At 45.6% G+C, this 22,495-nt stretch overlaps 1 protein-coding gene across 5 annotated transcripts; it reads right to left on the bottom strand.

Moving 5' to 3' along the window:
• Window positions 1-1,171: 1,171 nt before the first annotated feature.
• Window positions 1,172-22,020, bottom strand: RASSF6 (Ras association domain family member 6). 5 transcript variants are annotated; one of them, XM_053940133.1, is made up of 13 exons: window positions 21,598-22,020; window positions 20,298-20,402; window positions 14,820-15,003; window positions 13,987-14,076; window positions 9,858-9,936; window positions 9,344-9,495; window positions 7,450-7,541; window positions 6,831-7,015; window positions 6,626-6,727; window positions 5,328-5,379; window positions 4,680-4,798; window positions 4,496-4,593; window positions 1,172-3,767 (listed from the first exon to the last, which is right to left on the bottom strand). In XM_053940133.1, the coding sequence occupies exons 4-13, from the start codon at window positions 14,055-14,057 to the stop codon at window positions 3,692-3,694; spliced, it is 1,026 nt and encodes a 341-aa protein (XP_053796108.1). In that variant the 5' UTR covers window positions 14,058-14,076; window positions 14,820-15,003; window positions 20,298-20,402; window positions 21,598-22,020; the 3' UTR covers window positions 1,172-3,691. The 5 variants fall into 5 exon arrangements, 3 of the variants coding, with proteins under 3 accessions (XP_053796108.1, XP_053796109.1, XP_053796107.1); XR_008430429.1 differs by lacking the exons at window positions 14,820-15,003; window positions 20,298-20,402; window positions 21,598-22,020 and adding an exon at window positions 18,452-18,605 and having other exon boundaries at window positions 1,172-1,980; window positions 2,067-3,767; XR_008430430.1 differs by lacking the exons at window positions 14,820-15,003; window positions 20,298-20,402; window positions 21,598-22,020 and adding an exon at window positions 18,452-18,605 and having other exon boundaries at window positions 1,172-1,562; window positions 2,067-3,767.
• Between the last annotated feature and the right edge of the window lie 475 nt (window positions 22,021-22,495).

The raw sequence follows: 22,495 nt of genomic DNA, 5'->3' as shown, positions 1-22,495 counted from the left end.
ATACATGCAAGCCTGCAATGTAACAGAATACAGAGAACACGTTTTAAGGTAACCGGGTGCTCTTGGCAAACAGCCAAGCACCCCAGCGCCGGCTTTTACCCCTTAACAAACTTTTAAAAATTCTGAAGAGTGAAGTCCCGGGACAAACTCGTCCCACGCAGCAGTTTTTTAGCACTTTTAGCAGTGCTAAAAGGACACACGTCCCCCTGTGGATCCCACCCGAGCCAGGTGACCCCTGCACACCTCCGTCCCCTCACCTGAAGGCACCATTCGCTCGTTCCCGCCGCTGCAGCCCGAGCCAAGGGGATTTTCCCCATCCCTGCCTCAGGGCAAATCGCTCCCGCCGCAGCTGCCGCTGGCACGGCAGGAACAGGGAGGCCGGAGGAGAGCGACGGCCGCGTTCTGCGCTGCAGGGCGCGCTCCGTGGGACGCGGGGGTGGGCAGGGACGGGGACACCCGGTGTGAGGCGGCTGTTCCAGCCCGCTGTCCCCTCACGGCGCTCAGGCTGGGGACCGGCGTCCCGCCAGCGGCCGCCATTGCACTGCGGAGCAACGTCGGGTTTGGCCGAGTGTAGCCGAAAGTGGCCGAGTGTGGCCGAGATTTGCCGAATCGACCCGAGTTGATCCAAAAAGCTGAATCGACCCGAGTTCAGCTGAGGTGAGCTGAACGGAACGGAGCCGCGTTCAGCCGAACCAACGCGAAATCAACCGAACCGAGGTGACCGTTACGAGGTCGGCCGAACCGAGCCGAACGCACGAGCAGCTCCGATTATGGCCTGGCCGAAGCGAGCCGAGCTTAGCCGAACGCAGAGAGCGGTTCCGAGTTCTACCGGACAGAGCCGAGCTCGGCCGAACCGATTCGAGTTCAGCCGAACCCAGCCTCCTGCTCTCGTGACTATTAATGAGCTCGTCTGATGATGGGCTTTTAGACCAAAGCATTTTCCCTGTTGAATTCCCTGTTTCCCTCTTCCCTTCCCTGTGCTGTCTCAGCCCGCTGAACTTCATACCCCAAACCTGCTTTGGCTCCTCTTTACCCTCCAGTAAATCCAATCTTCCCTACTTCTCTCATGTCCCTCTCTTTGCTATATTCCTTAACTTAACTTAAACAAACCATCCCTGACCCGTAAGCTTTTATTATCTCTTTTCCCAAATCTTGGCTTAAAATGTTACAATAGAAAGCACTCTCTTTTATTAATAAAAAAAAATTTCACCTCTGGAAATGCTTGAACAGCACGTCCCCAAAAGATTATACTGATTCTTCCTACCAGAACTGTATTTCAGTATTTTTTCTGACCAATACCAAGTGTAAGGCCAGCTCAGCTGAAGAACAAAACCAAATGTGCACTCACAGTGATAAATGTGTCCAAGTTGTGTACACCGTGCCAAGGTCACAGGACAGGTCCTGCTGCTGCCACCTCACTGATCATGTCACAAACACATCGGGCACCCTCCTGACACTATTGAGCCCAGAGATTTTCCTTTTTCCAGCGTCCAGAACTCATCAAAAGGAGTGAGAAAATGCTGTCCGCATAAGGCACTGTACAGTTCATGGGAAGGTCCTCGCTGGAAAAGTGACACAAGGGAGCATTTAAAGCAAAGCAAGTGACAAAAAGGCACATTTAGTTCAGAGGGAGGCTGAATCCCCCTATGGAAATCCACTGAAACAATAAGCTAAGTGACAGAAATTCAGGGTATGGCTGTGGTCACCATCTTCTGGTATGAAATATTATTATATTATCCCAAATAGTCACAGAACAAAACAAAGGAAGGCATTTTAAATCCTAAGCTTATGAAGTGAAAGTGCAAATGAGATCAAATGTACAAATTCAGGTAAGATATACACTGTAATCACTGTTTCTTTGGTTAATGGCTTTGTGTCCGAACCCGAGCGACCCCCATTTTCTCTATCACCTGTGTGTTCTTGCTGTGTTTCCTTGAATGTCCCAGAATACCTTGGAAGAAATTCTTCCCCTGCTCTTGCCTGTGTTTGTCAGAAATGGTTCATTTAGACAGCACAGCACTCACAAAGAACCAACCCCACAAGAGTCACAGCATGATTTCACTCACCCTGAAATCCTGGCCAACAGCATCAGGTCTGTGTCCTATCCCAGAACTGTCTTCCAGAGCTTTTCAGTCCCAATTCAGCAAGATAAGAGAATTGAAAAGGATTCAAGTCTTGAACATCAGATGGTGGCAAAAATGGCCTATTTTAGGAAGAGTGGACATACACAGGGGATTGGAGAACCTGCTGGGAAACACCTCTTTTCCACTCTGCTGTGCAATAAATTATTTAATATTCCAATACTTCCACTTGGAGGCACACCCTGCTGCTTCAAGGAACTTTCACATGCAGCTGCAAGCCAACTGTCATTTAATTCCTGCCTCTTAACTGTGAATTATTTTTATTATTATTCTTTTCTACCCTCTGGACTCCCTTGTCCCTAACCATTTTCCTGGGCAGGATTAGAAACTGTACTTTGAAATAACACACTTGCTCCAACCTGAGGAGCTTCATTCAGCACCTTCACTTTCACTTGCTGAATTCACATCTCAGTAACAGGATTTCAGGCAGCACAAAGTTTTACAATTTGATTTACTCCATCCAATTTCTAGGCAACAAGTTCTGCACATCCCTTTCTTCCCTCACAACTATTTGTTACCCACATGAGACAAAGGCAGCCGAGGTAAGGCGCAGACACCAGGTAAAAACAACCAGCTGCTGCAGGAGGACAATGAGCTGGGCACAGATTTGTTTTATTTACCTCTCTGCAACTGGAGCTCTAACACTGAACACAACTCAGCCAGGAAGGACCTGGCAGCTGTGCCCTGTGTGGGGCTGGGCTGGAGCCAAATTGCATCCCTGGGGAGGCCGTGGGCCCAGCCCCCCCGTGGCTGTAACACGCAGCCTCTCACTGAGCACTTCTCAATTCCCTTTCAAACAGAAAGCACAGGAAGGAACACAACCACTTATTCCAGCTACAAAAACCACTGAGATGCCTTTCAGGACCCAACAGTGTTTTGTCAGTTCTTACTTTGCAGTTCACGAGGTATTTCACCGATAAATTCCCTGTCATTGCTAAGAGCTGAGCAGCTCCTAAGTGGGAGGGTTTCCAGTTATGTTTTTCTAACAGTAGCTCCAAGCTTAAGCAGTTTCAGCATCCACCAGCTTGAAGCCAGTGGATTTCAGGCATCTTGCATGGATATTTTGTAACTTAAATGAAAATTCTACCTGCAGTCTTAAATACATAAATATCTTCTGCCACTTGGCTCTACTGAGAAGCTTTCTGCTAATATAATACAATATTTCTTTAACAGAGGGATAAACATATTCCTAGTTTGCATATTTTCTATCAGCACATTGGTTATTGCAGTATTTTTCTACGCCAGCCTCTTGATGGCAGGTCACACATCAGCAGGATTTAAAGCCTTGGGCTTTCCGGGGGAGTTTTTGCCTAAGTTCCAAGTCAGATCCAGCATCTGCTGTTTTGGTGATGTAGTGCATCTCCGTGGGTGCTTCCAGCCTGCACCCCGGCGCTGCAGGAGTTAATGGTGAGCAGAGACTGCTCCCACCTGGTGCTCTCCAAGGCTGAAGCACTCCTCAGTCCCAGCCCCAGAAGGCAGCAGTGAGGACTGCCCTTCAGCAGCCCAGGTGTTCCTGAGGGGCCGTTCCAGTGTTCCCCAGGGCCATCCCATCACACCGTGGTCTCTGTTTTTTTAACACTTCGACTGCGAAGGTGTTGCTGGATCAGCCTCTTCTCTCTTACGTACCTGAGAGGGAGAAGGCATTTAAATAACCTCTGCAAACTTTCAGCCCAAATTCCAACTAACTGTCACATGTGTGACATTCCCAATTTTTCATTCCATTCCCAGCTTTTGTCTCCGTGCCCAACTTTCCCAACGCAGGCAAAGTCTATTATTTTCTAAACGTTTCCTGGACACTTTGATTCAACATGATTATCAGCCCATCATCCAGTAACAGATCTGTGCTGCTGTAGCCTCTTAGTGCTCATGGACTCAGAGGCTCACAAATATGGGAGCTCCCCTGGCTTGTATCTGTGGAGCATTTTGAGCTACTGCCAGGGGGATTCCTGTCACTCACCTCCAGTTTTAAGGGGAACATCTGGCACTGATGTGGCCTAAATGCTACAGAACTGAAATAGTACCATGTGTGGAACTGCATTTACCCCTTCCAAGGGAATAGCAGCAAGTACAAACCAAGCCAGTCAAAGGCTCAGAGAGCAAACAGCAAACAAAATAAAGAGGAGTTACCCTGAGGGTCCAGATTTTCTGAAAACCCCTCTCTGTGTGTAGTCAGTATTAATTATGGAATCTTTAAGAGCAACAGGATAGGGAAAGGATTATAAGCCCTCCCAATCCCTTCAGCCTTCCCATCACAGTGTTCTACTCTGCTACATCCCCATGGTCTCCTCATGAGCCAGGCCACAATTGTACAGATTGCCCTGGACTCTCTGACACCTCCCTTTGTGTCTGTTTACCTTGCAGTGGTCTGTTGAATCTCCTGCTCCTCCTCTTCATTTATTCTGTGCAGAATGGATTCCAAAAAGGGAAGATGAAATGAAATGTACTGAGCAACCTAACAAGGAGAAGACAAGAAAGGCTCTACTAACTGTGCTCATTGAGAAAAACTCCATGAACTACGAGAAGTGAGGATATACATACATCGCTGCTGATCTCTTCCACATCCCCATCCATGAGAAAGAACTTGGCAACCTTCTCAGAGGGCCCCTGCAGCAGCCTGTGCAGCAAGGGAACATCTCTACTCCTCAACTGCTTCTTTTCTGGAATTTATAAACAGTGTCATAAAACACAGAACGTGCCGCAGGGGCTCCATCTACCACCCGCAGTCATGAGCCTTTTTTCCTGACACAGATCCCATACTGACTCGAGTGCAATTACCTGATACCTATCAGGTCTCTAATATTGTTCTATTTAAAATACCTACTCCCCCAGTTCCATCCTATTCTCTCAGGTGTTCCCATTAAATAATAAAGATCAAATCTCCCTTTTCCTGGAAAAGTAAGCTGCTATGGAAGTAAACTTTTCCCACTGAACATTGAGTACTTTGAACTCAGCATATGCAATCCAAAGCTGTCAGCAGAAAGGGCCCACAATACACTGATTCAGCTCTTCCTCTTCAGAGGAGACATCTCTGAAGGCTCCCTGAGAAGGCAAAATGCCACACCACACACACAGTGCACAAAAAAGGACAGGGGCCTGACATGAGTCCTGCTACTCCAAGGGACACATTCCATACATACACAGAGAATGATTAGAGCTGAAGTGATCAGGCAGCAGTGGCTGGCTTACCTCCAGACGCATGGATAACGTAAAGTGCAAACTCATGGGGGCTGTTTTCTATCTGGGAGAAAAAAAAAAAAAAGAAAATCCATTCAGACTCACAGATCTTCCCAGCACTTCCCTCTCAGCCCATTTTCCCTGTGTGTCTCAGCTCAGAGATTTGGATCAAAATCTGAGGCAGGGATCCTGTCTGTAGAAGAGTTAGAAGATACTGGATCTGGATAAGACAGAAAGCTGTGCTGCCATGTTCACTGTCCCTGTGCCAGCCCTAACCCTTGTGTTCCCATGCTGCCCAAATCAGTAACACACTGGGAACCCAGATCTTTCCTGCCTGCTGTCCCTGCAGCATCTTTAACTACTTCCTACAGCTTACTTCTCTTAGATCACACGTAGACCTGCTATCTGTGTTGCCATCAAGGTAAACCTCTGTGACCTACTCTCGTGCCTGACAGCCACATTCAGAAAACAGCAGAGCTTTTGAACACTTACTTTGCACACTTACTTAATTTATTCCCTACAACTGTACAACCTGCTCTCTAATTCCCTCCGTTATTACTCCTATAAGTTCTCCTTCCAAGACACTCACAAGTCTTACTAACCACACAAAGTAATTCTGCAATAGTGAAGTCTCTAGACAAGTTAAATGGGAAGTTTAAGACTATTAAAGTATAAATTAAACACTAAGCAGCCATGCAAAATAAAGATATTTGAGAAATATGCAGCAGTAAGGGCAAAGCTACTTCTGACCACACACAACGTTGTCGGTGGGAGATGGTTGCGAGGAAATTCCAAGGGGGGAAAAAAAAAGTTGCTTCAGACAGCATGGCACTGATGTTGAGCAGTGCTTTTAGCTCTAACCTTCCTCATCTTTCCATACGCCCGGCTCTAAGAGAAAGCCCGTCCCAGACAGACGCTGGGGATCATTGCTGCTGTTTTCCGCGAGCCGCAGTTCCCGGGGCTGTCCCGCGGGAGGGCAGCACCGCCAGCGATAACGCGCAGCCTTTGCCTGGGAATGCCGCAAGCAGGCGGCGTTCGCCCCACTGAGCGGGAGGTGACAGAAGCGCTTCTGCACTTCTCCGGTGGCCACACCCAGTCAAACCTTTCCGGCCTCTGAGAGTCATGAAACGCTGGTAAAATTAACCCAACCCATGCATTTAAAATTGTCCATCTGGGTTTTTTTTTTTTTCCACTCTGCTCCATGCACTATCCTCGCTCAGTTATTCCCCATCCTTCCCACAGTGCTGGAGTGCACATCGGAATGAATGTTTCCAGAACACGGCCACACTTCCTCCTGCCAGCAGACTTACCTTAAACTTACGAAGCAACTGTTCTATCACTTGTCTGGTCCTCATCTGGCTGTTGATTCTTATTTTGGTTTCTGACCCAAAAGCCGGAGTGAAAACTGATGTCTGGGGACAAGAACAGCCGCACCATGGTGTGAGCATGAGGCACAACTCACTGGACAGGGTTCCCCGTCCCTCAGGTGACAAAGCCAAGCCTAAAATTTCCTACCTCGTGGTTGTAGAAGTGGCCATTGATAGAGAACCTGTGAGTTTCTACTTCTGTCCTGGTTATCGTGGGGAGCTTGGTCCTCCTGCGCACGACCGTGGCATCGCTGCTGGCCCGGGGCAGGGTGGCACAGTCGAGCTCCTGCTCCCTCCTGGACTTAAGAGTGTGACTTTCATAGCATGGATAACCTGGACAGAATAGAACCACATGTCGTGTGCAGCTGCTTGCCACTCCCTGCCAGCACCCCCAGAGGAAGGAGGCTCTCGGTGAAGGGCTTCATTTACTATTTACTATTTATTATTTTCTGGGGGGGTGGAGCAGGAAAGGAACAAGGCATAGGCATATGATGAAGAACAGGCTGATTGCAGTGGTTGCAGTTTGCTGTTTTGCTCCCTTGGGAATGATTTCTTGGATAAAAGCACAGCTCATTCCTACTGGCTGTTCACCAAGTCACCTGCACAGCCTAACCAGCCCTAGGTCGGTGTTTCCCCAGCTTGCAGTACTTGTTACACAGAGCAAAGAGATTTCCCTTCACTGGTAGGGAAGGCCTGATGTGTGAGATGCCTTTTGCACTGTCACAGAACACAGAATTTTTGGTTAACCTGAGAGCACCGACACTAACTTTGCTCGAGGTCTGGCTGTTCCTCAGTAGATTTCAGTGTATCCCCGCTAATGTGATGGAGGTCATCAAATTCTCCCCAGCGAGTCATTCCCCTGAAAGACCAAACACGTAGTTATCATTGAGTGCTCCTTGTTAACTCAGTCATTTCAGTCTATCCTGTGGCCAGGGCTCATGTCATACATTCCTGTCCCTGCTCAACTTACAGACTTCAGCATGGTAATTTTAGTTTAAGTCATAACAAAATCAGGTATTAAAATATGGTATGACCAGAGATCCCAAATGTAACACATCCAATTTAAAATTTGTTGAACATCAATCAGGACATAACCTAAACAACTTGTAGTAATTCCTGATCTGTTTTACAGCAACACCCTGGATTAATCACACTCAGACTACCAGGCAGGCACACCAAACACACATGTTGTTGTTGAATAGTGACAGAACACAGGTCTGTTACACAGGTTAAATTACACACAGGCCCTCGTGCTGTCCAAACCGGCTGTGTATGAGAGCAGGAAGTTCCATCCAGCCTTTCAGAAAACCTGTATTATTCATGTCAATATTTCCATAAATCATTGCCCAAACTCTTCAGCATGAGGTCTTCAGCCAGTTACTGCTCTGAGAATAAACCAATTTGTAGTGCAATATTAAAAATGAATTTCATATGTGTATATATATATGTATTCCCAACAATATTCAGCTACCCCCAATTTACATCTACAAACAACATCTTGGTTGTATTCCACACATTTACCAAGTTCATTTAAGACCAGACAGCCAAGCTGCATACCTTAAAGCATGTCAGGGCAGCCCCACATTTCTGGGATCATGAGTGAATGTTTACTTTAGCATACAGATTTCCACCACTCAGAAGTTTTTTAAGAACTGCCCTGCAGGCCATGTGCACCCCACACCAGCAGACCTGGTCAACATAAACAGAAAGCCAGAGCTGCCTAAAACTCAGGTTCTTTCCTAGTTACTCCTGTCAAAATTCATCCCTGAATTTCAACAGCCAGAGATGGGGAAGAAGACTTTACTGGGACTCCACAGCTGTAAAGGTGGCATAATTAAATCCCCAGTTCTGTTCCAACATGTCCCACATACAACCTAAGACAATAAGTCATTAGAAAAATAAACTCTGCAATACTCAATTTATCAGGGAGTCATTCAGGGTGAACATTGGCTCTGCCTCTGTATTACAAGATTCAGATTCAGCTCATCAGATTCATCAACCAAGGCTGGGGAAACAGCGCTCAGAACGAAGAAAAAGTGCACTGAGTACCTGCATCAGCTGAGCACAACACACTGGGATATAAAATGCCATTGGCAGCAGCTGGAACAGCTGCTCTGTGGGCATTTTAAGAGGTTTTTACACCAAATGTTGCACAGACAAAGCCAGTATTCATTCCCTGACTTGAACTTCACCTGAGCAGCAATGGTTCCAGACCTCACATACCTGGGAATGTAAGCTGGGACAGACAATCCCTCAGCACTTACCTACCAGATTTTGGCTTCATGCTCTAGTGTGTGCACCAACACGAGGCCTTTCAGGGGCTACCAGTATCAGGTGTACATGGAAACATGGGGGGGGCAGGGGTTTGTTTGGGTCTTTTCTGATATTTTTATATACACCCATTTCCCAGTCCTTGTACAGGAATAGCCAGTTCCCATGTAAAAGAGCAGCCTCCTCCAGCTCCTCAGCCTGAGGGCCAAACACAGGTGCTACAAACACACACCTTCCTGCCCAGAAGAAGCTGTTGAAAGGCTCTGCTGTCCAGCAACCACCACAACCTATGGGGAATCTGGGATATCCAGTGCAGCCAGCCATATCCATTGAAGCCACAGCACGAGCTATCTTGCAATGCTAGCCTCCCTAGGGAAGTTCATACAGTACCTTTTACTAGGGAAAACCCCCACATTCTCTGTTGACTTCAGGGTTACAAAAGAGGGTATCTGCTTCTCATCCTGAATTTTTAATCGGATAGGATGTCGCACTCCCCAGAATATCGAGAGGATTCCTTCAATGAACGGCGTGCTTCCTTCTCGCTGGAGAAAAACAGGGAAATAGTTAGTGCTGCATAATAATAATAATATATAGTGCTGCTACTAATAATATATCTCCCCTCAAAGGAACAGGAATACAATGAAATCGCTGAGGCTGACACAGCCCTGGAACAGATTACTTGGAAGAACATGTAACCTCAGTTTTGAGCAATTTCCAAAACAGCCAAAGCTGCAGGCTGACCTGATCAGTTCAGGAAACCAGTTTTGGTTTATTGTATTAGATGGAACATGTTGTGCAATAAAAACACCACAGCAAGTGGAGCTGGAGTCCAGTGCAGTGAGGAGAAGAGAGCACTAATTTGTGATATCCATATTAGTGGAGTTTCTCACCCCTAAATCCTTACCTGATTATATGTCAGTTGCAGATTCTCTTGATCTGAATAGTAAGAGTTATAATTCTTCAGAAGAGAACTGAGCTGCTCTCTAGAATAAAGATCATAATGAAAAAAAAAAAAATTAACATCTCTGTAAAATGCAGGTGGTATGTTGCAGGGTAACACCCCATAACTGTGCTACCCACTGCATCCTTGTATAGGTTTATTAATGATCCATACATCATTTTCTGAGAGTAAAGTTTTGTCAAGTTACTGGGTTGCTCATAAGCTGCTTCTTTAAAGAAGAAATTAATTTAAAGAGGAAATTAATTAGTCAGTCTCACATGACCTTAATAACACTGTCCCAGCACAGCTCGTACTTTGCACCTCTGTAGCAGTCATGGGGAGGAAGCAAACAGAACAACATCCCCATGCACCAATGCTGCAGGTTACTTGAACTAGGCTACACTTGGCTTTCCCTGTGTGATGGCTTCCATTCAAGTTTTCATACTGCTTCAGATACTTTTTCTATCTCCAAACACCTATGGGATGTCTAACATTTCTATTTCCTTCAGCCTGAAACAAAACAGCTTTGCACCACATCTTTGCTGAGAGGAGAAAGGAAGGAGATGAAGAGAGAGAACCTCTGCCAACAAGCAAGGAGCCATGGAGACAAAGCCAGCTGTAGCTCAGGCTATGGAGGGCTGAACAATGACAGAATTAATTGAAATGCATTTCAAGGCCATCAAGAATGAAACACTCTTGCCCACACCATTTAAAGACAACTCAGACTGTAATTCAAGCAAGCAATTCCCACCAGCAGAGGTGGTTAACCATGGGGAACAACTGCATGGAAGTGTAGAAATTCTTCCTTGCGGACTAACGATTACAAAGGTTTCATGTCCTGCCTCGCGGTGATGTGCGAGGACACCGAGTTTGTTTCCAAACAGTGCCTGTTATTTCCACGTTTGGGGGAGCTGTTGGAACAGCGGGCGCACAGATCGAACACACGGCACCTGCAAGCTCTGCAGCACACGTTCCTCAGAGAGCTGCTGAAGCTACTCGGAACTCACGTACCATCAGAAACACTATTACAACTCCTCCACCTATTTTAAATAAAGAAGTGCCCCAGAGGAGCTGACAGCCTAACATGGGGACAGGCCCCAGGAACGTGGCTTTCCCCTGGGCCCAGGTGTCCACACACCAGACAGGAACCAGGGCCAGCCAGGAGGGCAGGTAACATGTCCAGGCTGAGCTTGGGGCAGAGGGCCGTGCAGAGTATGAACATGGAAAGCTTTCCCTGGCGTACCTATCCCTCCCTCTCCACTTAATGAACAGGACAGTGTCCTGTTGCTTTAGAGAGCCTCTTACTATGGTGAGAAGGGAGAAGATCAACTGGGTTTTTACCTAGGAGGTAACATGAGGACAGGGGCTGCAGCACTAAACTCAAGGTTCATTGCATTCCCTGCTAATTCTGTGGATGTAAATTATTTACTTTACATTACTGCAATCCCACACACAAAAAAATATTTTTAACTAGCTTTATCATCTGGATTCTAAACAAGGATTTTCAACATCTACTTCAACTTACTTTGGTCTTCAATCCTCAGAATACTGGTGGCAAAAGCACTGGGTTGAAATAACTCATTCCAGGTTCTTTGTGTCTCATGAGCTGTGAGGGACCGGATTCAGGTCATCCCACCAAAAGGGAATGCAAATAGATTTGGATATGAATCAGATGCAAGCCCAGTTCTGATCACGCTGGCTACAGGCAAGCAAGATGAAGCACGCCTTGGCCTCGTACACAGGCAAGCTCCAGATGCAACTCAGGATTACCAGGCAAGCAGGAGATAGGCAGTTCTGTCTGACAGATGTTGTGACAGACCTGCTGATCCTGCTCAAGAGGTGCTTCAAACTCAAGTCTCTGTACTTCACAGCATTTGGCAATCATTTTATTGACAGCTGTTATCTCACAAGGTTTTTCCAAGTAGGAAGTTGGGCAGGTGAGCTCCCTGAAGGTGGATTAGAAATACATAAGGACTTGGGTAACACTCTGAGGCCCACCTATTACTCTTAGTCCATGTTGACTGCAAAGGCAAATAAAATCACGGACTAACAGCAATAAGTGGTCTGGTAAGGGTCATCTCTGAAGCAGATTCTGTTTCTCAGAGCAATCTCTCAAGATTTCCACACAGTTTCTTGCCTTGTCTAGAAAAACTTGCCATTACCTTCCTCAGAAGTTTGCGTAAGTAAATCTTTCAGGTTTCAGCCTTGCATTAGTGCAACCAAGAGTGACAAACCACACAAGCAATTAGAAAAGCCCTGAGGGAGAGATTAACAGCAGCTCACTCTGACTTGTTTGTCCTTGTGTAGAAGAAACAGAAGAGGAAAAAACCATTTTCCTTTTTTTAGCTCCAGAAGGGAATATGTGCACCAGCCTAGTTCCAGGAGTAGTCTTACTGTAACACATCTTCCTGCTGCCCTAAGCTAGAGACAGATGCCATCTCTGCTGAGTTTGGCATCTGGAAAATCAGCAGCTGTTGTGACAACAGCCAAACACAGCCATTAACAAAAACCAAAGCCAAGTAACTGGCAGAACAACTCACCCCAAAAACATAACGTGCACTGCAGATTCACTACTTTGCTCAGTAGCAAAAGTGGGACACAAAGGAGCAGCAAGATCAGGTGCCCCAGTGGTAAACCACAACAGAGCCCAGGCTGCTCTCTGGAAGCACTAACCCAGGACAGCTCACCTGTGCTCTCTCCTGCCCAAGCCTGACACACAATCCCTGAATATTTATGGTGGTTATGCTGGAGACGCAGCAGTTCAGCCAGCCAAATCATCCCACAACCTTTGGTCAGCCTTTTGATCCAGCCATTGTGCAATTCCCAAACAGCAAGCTTGCCCCATCAGCAAGATTGCAGGATAGAACTGGAAGAAAAGTAGTGTAACAGCAGATTCAATGTACAGATGAGGGATGACAGAGGGAAATTGCATTGGAAGCAAGCCTGAGTGCATATGGAATGTCAGTGGTTCTTGAAACACTTATTTCCCTTGATGCAAGGTGAAGAAAGTTTAAACCATGGCTGTCATGCAGAAAGGTCTCAACTGGGATGCACATTTCACCACATGAACAGGCAAGTACATAGAGGAATAAAGCCCCAGAGACACTGGTTCACCTGGTACATTTCCAAATGCTCTTGCATGCCGAGTTCACACACATTAATTACCTCTGACACAAAAGCACTGCATCCCAAATTAGCAGCAGTAAAAAGGGAACAACTCTTGAAGAGAAAGGGAGTGATGCATCTGCTGCCTGGGTGCTCTGAGCAAAGCCCTGCCACCCTTCCTTGAAAAGGGAGAAAACAGCGTTGCCCAGGCCACACAGGAAAGTATCAGGAGTCAGGAACAAATCTCTCCTGCAGCACGATAAATTTCATTCCAGACCCATCCCTGGTTGAGTCCACAGGTAGTTTCTTTCCCATGGGAAGACCAAGAGCGATGGAGATGAAGAGAGAAGAGAGGCTCTCCTTCCAGCTCCTGCTCTCTTGTCAACAGTGGAAAAACAATCCCATAAGAAAGGAGATGGAGTTAAATGCCAGGTGGCTCAGAGTTTGGGGCAGCAGTAGGAAAAATTCCTCCCAAGGAGACTGAACTGTGGAAAAGCATCCCACAAATGACAGTTAGACTTCAATTCCAATCTTTTTCTACAAGTAGGTGAAAGAGACACTTCCTCTGTCCACAGCAGAGAGAGCTAGCAGCCCAAAAGTCTTTCTGCACAGATACCCTGCAATCTGGGGCTGCCAAACCCCAAGCTGCAGACAAGCTGAGCTCAACTCTGGAATTTATGGTCAATTCCAACTGATTTCCAAGACAGGAAGGTCTTCTTTCCTAACCTGTAATTTTATTTCAGAATCGTCTAGAAGGGTTGCTCTCCTTAAGGAACAAAAACCACAGACCCAAAGGCTTAATGCTCTGTTCTTTTAATTCCATGTCAAGGCCAACTCTGTTCTGTAGACAGGTTAAACTAACTAAGTCGTAGAGATTGCTGTGGCTACAGGCTCAGCTGTCTACAGAATCCCCTGTCAAGGAATAAAGGTGGAATAACTTGAGAGAAAGCAGCAAACTCATTAAATAGTCAGAGTTTTAATGATTTACCTGGTTACGAACTTCTCTTCATTGATGAAAACAGAAGGCAGATGCTGTGCCTTCATAGTCACTTTCTTCATTTACTCAGAAGAGATGAATCTAAGCAAAAGGTAAAAGAAGTAAATACATCTGCTACTGCTACTACAAAAGATGGAATAGTAATCAAGCACAAAGCTTAAGTTTGCTAAGTGACACAGGCTGGGACACTGAAGCTGAGGGCTCACTATACCATATTTTGACTACTTCATACTTGGCCTTAATACCCAAGTATTTCCCACTCCTAATAAAAAAAGCCATAAGCCATTCCCATAAAGTGTATAACAGTACCTTAAATCCTAAGCACTACATCTACCAGGATTTTCTCAAGCAGTTTTAGGACTACTTCAACTCCAGGATTATGCTCGAGCTGTTAGCAGTCTGAGACAGCAGCCCATGTACTGGCCAGGATCCCTGTGTCCACCATGGACACAGCATTACCTAGTGTCAGCTAAACACACTGTGACTCTGCCAACCCCCCTCATCCAGATTCCTAAAACTAGGCAAGGGAAGGAGTGGTGATGGTTAGCACTGTCCTGCAGCACACCCAGAAAGCAAGTAGAATAGCAAAGAGAGAACAAGATGGTAATTTCAGGGAGGTAGCAATACAATTGACAGATCTCCACATTGGGATTCAAGCCTATTATGCAGGCAATGAGCCAGAGCCACGAGACTTCAACAATGCATTCCTCAATAAACTTAATTATGGAGTCTAGGCTCTTGCCTTCACCTCCAGGTACTAGAATAAAAGGCAGACTGAGGAGTTAACTGAACAAGTGGCATCACACATGGCTGGGAAAAAATACCTCAAAGAATCCCATGAAAAGCAGTAACATCTCCAAAGACTGCACTGGAAGCTGATCATTCCACTTCCATTTCTCTTATGTGGGCATGATGACAGAGGAATTTGGCTCACAGCACTCAATGTCCATTGTCCCTTAATGCCAGGGGATTGACTTGAATCTGATTTCAGACTGCATTGGACAGGGCCTGGTCAAAGATATTTGCAAAGTAGTTGATTGTCTATAGTCCCCATGACAAGCAGCCTTCCAAAAACTGATTTAGGGAACATTCAACCTTGAACAGATCATGGCTGGGCAAAGAGTAAACGCCTCACCTCTGTGTACTGCACTACTGAGCTGCTTTTTTAGATGTCACCAATTTTCCATAATCATAGATAAATAGCTTCTAAAAAACAACATATGTGGACAAATGAGAAGTTTTGCATATAAAAACCATCATCTTCACCCTATAAAATATACAGGAAGTTATTTCATAACCCCTAAAACCAGAGTGCCCTACCAAAATGAACTTTACCCGAGCAGCTGGTGTTTCTAGCAGTGCTCTATCAGGAGCTCACTGAAAAGAGCAGCACTCCCTTTGTCCTTTGGGTGACATCCATCAGGACAAAAACATACCTGCAAGCCAAACAAGCCCAGGGGCTTCTGTACAGACAAGAGTTTGTGTGTGAAGAATACACTGCTGTATACCACTGCTTGGGTTTTCCCTCTGAAATGACTTCAGTAAACACTGGCCACACCTTGAAATCTGATTTTATGTGATTTACTTAGGACCTCTAAGTGAAGCAGCTGCCTGTGTCAGTGTAATTTCAAGCCATTTCTACGAGATGCAGAGGAGTTTATGTACTTTGGCACCTGAATAACTGAACGCACACTTCAGCTTCCTCGCACCTCTCAGGAAACAACATGTTAAGAGCAGTGGATAGCCAAGTCACCTCTATTAACTGTAGAGCAGCAACACTGGCAAGCTCCAGCACCGCTTCACTGCTTGTGGGTGCACTCTTTTCTACATTATTTGGCCTTAAAATTATTCATCTGAAAGAAAAAGCTGATCTCTGCACATGGAGAGAAGTGACCTTTACACACACACAAAAGAGATGAACACTGTGTTTTCATACGCAGTGGATGGCTCCTAGTAAATTATTTGCCTTAAACACTTTGAACGGATTTTAAATCAGCTGGGTGCCATGAAGATGCTGAAAATAAAGCTAACTGGAAGAGTGGGTGGTGATGGGGATAATTCTTCACCAACACCTTTCTCTTTCTCTCCCTCACAGCTGCACCATCCAGGACAAAGCCTTCTCTCCTATGGCTGGGGGAGAAGCACAGCTCTCACTGTGTTCTCCCCAGTTATGTGATCTGCTGTGCTTATCAGCCTTGTACCAAACACTTCCACACCACCAGCTCACTCCAGAGGTGATCCTCTTCTCCCTGGACCCTTCCCATGGGCACATTCTGGCTTATTTTTAGCCAAGACCTAAACCTGTGGGTTGCCACCACGCAGTGACTTCCCCAGCACCAGTACCTGACACAACAGATGCCAGGATGTTTGCACTGGCACTCCCTAAATCCACAAAGCTGTTAGATTTCCCGTCACCTCTTGCTATCTTGCTGCTTTCCATGCCACTTCCCTGTAGGCCTTTTGAGGAAGCAAACAGAAGTGAAATGCCTTTTCCACTGCTCCCTTTGATTTGAACTAACCAAACCATACTAATTTTCCAGCCACTCCAACCATATCTGCCTGTGTCATTTATTCAAAGCCATCTCCTGATTTACTTGGTATTGCACAGGTGTCTTTATCATTTTGTTAAACTGGACTAGAGGGGCAGAATTTCCTCAGATAGGTTTACACCTGGAAAGTGGGATCTTGGCTGGACTAAACTGCTGGCCTGAGACTTAACCAAGTAGAAACCTAATGCTTGGAGGAAGACTGACAGAAGCCTGAAATACATTGTGAAGGAAAGCAAAGGGAAAGTCAAGGGAAAGTCGTGAGGAAATGAAAACTGAGGGAGCTGCAAACTGAGCACTTCTAGAGGAAAAGTGCAACTATTGGAGGAGTCTAGGAAAAGCAAAGGGAAAACAGACCAGTGCACATTTCAAAGCTGCAAGAGCATCAACACGTCAGGGCACAAGACAAATTTCACAAAGGTAATGAGCTGTACTTGTCTGTAAGATTCATATCTTACCTGAAATGTGGGGTTTTTTTTCACAAAGAAAAAGTCCAAGTGTCCGTGCAGAGGCAGATAAGAGGACTTGCTCCCTTTTATTCAGGACAGTGATATTTAAGTCACTTACTTAAGGGGACAGACCAGAGTGCAGGAATGACAAAGCAGAAGTTAAGAGCAAATGGCTAAACAGATTTTTAGACAAGGACAGGCAGCTGCAGAGGAGGACTGGAAGGAGAGGGACACCTGGGATCCAGAACTGAGCCAAGCAGGAGCAGCAAGGCAGCACCTCAGTTCGTGTCACAGCCTGGATGTGCTCTCTGGTGCATCCATATATTAAGACTGGGCCCGCAGAGCGCAGTGTGCTACGCAGAGCTTCTGCCAGTGCTAGAGAAACTAAAACCCCAAACCTCAGCAAAGACCCCTAGGTATTTTAACCCAGCACCCCCCAAAGCTCTTCCAAACCCACAGAAAGTCAGGATAGGGCAAACCTCTTCCATTTCTTTTACAGAAAGCACAAGGCTCAGCTGCCTTTTAACTCAGCTATCAACTACACACACATGGAATATTTTGTACATAGGCACAATACCATGTCCAGCTGAGTCATCTTCTAAACTCACAAGTGTCTGGTATTTAGCAAATTTTTCGATCCTGATTGGTTTCTATAAAGATGAATTTAAGATTTATTCAAATAGATAAACTCAGTATCAGCAGAATAATTTTACTTGTCACATACTCTAGTTATGGGACTTCACATTCTCCTTTTTTCTTATTTTTATTTAAGTTAGATGTCCCTACCAGCAGAGAAAAAGGTGGTACTTACTCTGAAAAAAAAAAAAAAGGGGCTTTGTTTTTTTTCTTGAGCTCTCAGATTTCTTCACACCTCATTTTAATAATTAGCTGTTCAGTACAGAGCATTAAGAGCACTCCTTGAGTACAAATCACAGCATAAGCCCTCGGCTCAGGCAGGCTCGGAATGGGATTTGACAAAAACAGCAGTAAATTGGATTATGTGAATATGGCCCCTTAACTTTCCCAGGCACAAGGCAGGAGAGGCAGACACGCTCCCTCCCCTCGGGCATTGCTAGAGCGGGGCTCGCACACATCCCTTTCAAACACTGTTACCCCATTTTGGGAGGAGAGGTGACTTTCTGCTCGCAGCCGACCGGCACGGGCCGTTTTTAGGCGCCGAAAAGAGCGCACAAGGTCACTGATGTCGCTCCCAAATCACTCCCGTACCGAAGGAAGGGCACGCCGAGGAGCGGCACTACCTGTGACCCGCCCGCCCCAACCTCAGCTGGCTCTCAACAAAGCCTTTAGGAACTTCTGTCGAGCATTTCTCCTCCTCCCCGGCACCCGAATGACCCCAGAGGAGTGTGCCTGGAGTTCCGGGTGGCTGCGAGGGACCTCGCTTCCCCCGACAGCGCAGCTTACACAGCGAGCAGAGCAGCTCCAGCCGTCCTTGGCACTCACCTGGCCGGGCGATCCGAGCAGGAGAAGCGCGGGAGGAGTTTCACATGCCTTGCCCTGAGCCCCGAAAGAGGCATGGCAGCATGGCCAGGGCGGCCAGCCGCCTCTGCTGCTGCTCGGGACCCACCGAGCTGTTAATGACTACTTCGCTCAACAAACTGAGAACGCTGGAAGCCCAGGACACTCCCCGCACCTCGGTGCACGTCGGGAATATTTACCTACCACTTTCCTTTCTCCAAGCGCTGACAGGAGCCCGCCCTTAGTCACGGTTCCACCTCCAGGAGGCTCCGGTTAACGCTTTAATCACTCGCTTGGCCAAGGGAGGCAACCTGCCGGCTCCCTGGAATCGTCTGGTGACACGCCGTGAAACATCCTGTGCCCAAAGCACTTTAACCTCTAAAGTTATCAAGTTAACCTTTAAAGTTATAAAGTATGCTTTCCCTCAGAGACATCAGTGTCTGGGGGAATAACTGGTACAATCCATCAGATCATTACACAGATTTAGAACATTATGACAAATTGTGACAGCACAGCTTGATCCCTTAACCCCACAGAGTTATTTTTGCTGAACTCTGTAATACCCTTATGAATATTACTGGGCAAGAGCTGCATCTGTAAGAAGGAAAGCATGGCCTCTTACTTTAATTGCTCAGCAGTAAATTACATAAGCAGATGCTTAAGCTAGAAAAAAGAATTGAACCAAGACACACCTTCACCATTCCTACAGTTTGCCCATCTGTTTCCAGCAAATAATTTATTCACCAGATCAACCCCAAAACAAGAAGTTATTGGGCCACAGAGAAGAGCATGAAAAACGCCAAACCCGAATTTGCCTTCACACCCATCCTCTCTTTTCCCATTTACAATGACTTTTCTTCAGTGCATCCTATTGCACTGATTCATATCAAGTTCCTTTTGCTTCATATCATTTGATGTTAGGGAGAGGCAGAACAGACTCAAATACTCAAATGTTTGATTCCTGATCACATACTATCCTGTGGTATACTTCTCTGCAGAGACAGACACACTGCCAAACACACACCACAGCAAGCCTGGTGTTTGGGATTAAAGTTTGTATTGCAGTTTCTGGCTTTGCACCTTGAAAAAAACCTTGACACAAGGATTTAATTGGTATTTACAACATCAAGAGTCACTCAAAACAGGAGAGAAGCAACATGCAAGGTTTTTTTACTCAGTTCACAAGAGCATAGCAGCTCTGTGCTGGGCCTTGGAGCTTCATGCCAAGCTCAGTCTCTGGAGCTGCTCCATCTCAAGTGGGACAGTTTAGCACAAACCCACACAGCTTGCCAACTGCTGTAAAACCAGAGGTTTGATTTTTCCTGTCCCAGCTTCAGATACTTGAGCACGCTGCCTGGTGCTCTGGGATCAGAGAGCTGGAGCAGAGAGCAAGAGCAGCCTGACTCCTTCAAGTCTCTAACCCAAGGTAATGTATCTGTTTTTGCCAAGTCTGCCACCCTGCTGGACACGCACACCGTGAAGCTGTTGGGCACCAGGAGGTACTCGAGTATTTTTACGACTGAAGACCACACTATTGGCTTGCAACAGCAAAATGTGATGTTAAACCTCCCCCCACAAGGATAAATCAGGCTTCATCCTGACCCCAAACTTTTCAGCTTAAAAAGCAAACAAAACCTCTGATTTCTAGGGATAGCTTTTTTCTTTTTCCTTTAAGTTTATAACCAAGTTTTGAAAACCCAATGCTTACAGTTCTTAGATTCATGCAAAGATGTCTCAGTAAGAAATTAATAACATAAAACAAAGAAACCTCTAATTGTAACAAGAAACTACAGTTTCCATTTATAGTAAAATCAGGTGTGTTGGTCCTTACCTTGGCCTGGGCAACGTGGCTCTGGTTTGTTTCTCTCTCTCACCCTTGAACTCTTCCTACCACTGGGCAAGTTTTGACCTCATCTGAGTCACAGAAAATTACCTGCTGAGTAGTTGGGAAGGACTGGTCAGTGCAGGCTGGGAACAGGTGTGGGGAGGGGAATCAGGTCCTCGGGGCCACAGAGCAGAAACTACTTTACTGTCAGCTCCAAGAAACAGGAGGCTTTGATCCCTTTCATAGAAATTAAATAATCAATGCACAGAGACAATTATTTTTTTGTCTTTCATAATCAGCATAGTTTGCATGGCCTGGAAATCTATGAACAAGTCACAACTTGGTAATACTGTTTCACCTCTTGAGTGAAAGGGTAACAACAATTTCTTTAGAACAGGCAGGGAATGTGGTGATCCTGGAGTCTTTACAGACTGTGTTACACTTCTGCTCCTTGCATGATTAATAACGAAGTAATTTTAGGTTAATAAGTAATTGGAAATTGGGGTTAAGCTACTTCATAACTTGGCCTCAAACCATTAACAAACACACTGCTAAAGATAGGAGAGAACCTCTAACGGGAAAAACAGAGATTCCTGTTCTATTTTTGTAGTAGACAATCACAATAAGCAGGCTGCCATGGCAGCATCACACACACGTGCTGCACTTCAGTGGAAGGACTTTGATAAACACAAAATATTCCTTTGTTTCACAGTAAGAAGGAAAATCCCTAATCCTGTTTGCAAACACCTATTTCTAGACAACTCATTAACTTCAAGCACAGAAAATTCTTGCAGGATTTTCTGAGCTAGCTACTCTAACGCAAAAGGAGAGCCTCATCTGCAAAGACCTGAATTTAACTCAAAAAACAAGTGATCAATTCTTTCATTCTCATTACAAATGCTACCAGAGGGGTGGCATGATCGTAGGAACAAATCAAGAAATTAAAACCTGAATTTAGGCTGCAGAGGGCCTCCCACTCCTTAGCAAGATTATTTTCTGTCATCACAACCAAGTGCCAAGAGCAGTACTTGTGTGCCAGGACATGTTCTGGAGCCACAACTGATAAGCACAGAAACTAGAAACTGGGTAACAGATACTAGCTCAGATGTTGAAATATATCACAAAAATGAAAAGCACACAAAGGCTTATGCACTGTCATAGGCCATAATCCCTCACACACACACCATTTGGTGGATTTGAGGGCCACGAGTTTTTAAGGAATAGAAAAGAAACAGAGCTGAAGTTGGCAGCAGCAGATGTACTAAAGTCTATGGTTTTAAATGTCACATCAAGAACTGGAACTTACCAAACACTGACCTTTGCCTACATGGAAAGCAGCTGGCAGGTCTCTGTTATTATCCTCATGAGCCACTGCTGGATGGGCAGGTCTGACCTAAGCAACTGAAACACCTTTAGTCATGCCTCGTGGCTGTCATTGCCTGTGCACACCCATGAAGTCATCCATTTAATATTACAGGACTTCACAGAGGTACACGAGGATTTTTACTGCCTGGAGCTACAAAATAGCATAGTGGGCAGAACCAGAGGGGACTTCCCTGTCCCAAAGAGCTACAGTAATACAGCTTTTCACTCCCACTAGTGCTCAGGCAGGAGTAAAATCACTGCCTCATCACACCCAGCCGCCTTGCGCAGCCCTTAAAAACTGTAACTTGGTCACACTCAAGATTTTCAGATGTGCAATTTTCTTAAGTCCACAAAACATAATTTCTCTCTCTCTCTCTTCTTTCTTTCTTTTTTTTTTTTTTTTTTTTTTTTTTTTTTTCCCTGTAGGTCATGGTATATATCTGGATTATTCTGTCTTCAAGATACAAAACCCTTGGTCTCCCTTACTTTTGACAGCTGCTATTAAGACCCTCCCAATCCCACATAACAACCACCCACCAATGCATTACAGGATCCTTTTATGCTCAGTCACTCCTCTGAAATGACCAGTTGAGGCCATGTGACTGTATCATCTGACTCTCCCATTTACAATTACTTTTCTTCAATTTTTTCTTAAGGCAGGTGAGTCATCATGTGGACTGTCTCCTATTTTCTATTTCTTTAAAAAATATCTGTCCAGAACTCCCCTCAATTGAACAGTCACTTCCTAGAGTTCTGGGGAAGATTCAGATTCCTGAACTGAAATTGTTACCATCATTCCTGGAAGGACAGACTCACCTGCTACAGCTGGAACATCCTTC

Source organism: Vidua chalybeata, chromosome 4, assembly GCF_026979565.1.
Source record: "Vidua chalybeata isolate OUT-0048 chromosome 4, bVidCha1 merged haplotype, whole genome shotgun sequence".
Lineage (NCBI taxonomy): Eukaryota > Metazoa > Chordata > Aves > Passeriformes > Viduidae > Vidua > Vidua chalybeata.
The sequence above is the reverse complement of the archived record's forward strand: the minus strand, read 5'-3'. Positions and strand labels throughout refer to the sequence as shown.

Bases quoted from the DNA above. Each gene is read 5' to 3' on its own strand.
- RASSF6 (XM_053940133.1), bottom strand. From the start codon at position 14,057: ATGAAGAAAGTGACTATGAAGGCACAGCATCTGCCTTCTGTTTTCATC. The intron at 9,937-13,986 runs GTAAATCATTAA...TCTTTATTCTAG, and splicing joins GAAGAGAAGTTCGTAACCAG to AGAGCAGCTCAGTTCTCTTC. The intron at 7,542-9,343 runs GTACTGTATGAA...TTGGTCTTTCAG, and splicing joins GGGGTTTTCCCTAGTAAAAG to GGGAATGACTCGCTGGGGAG.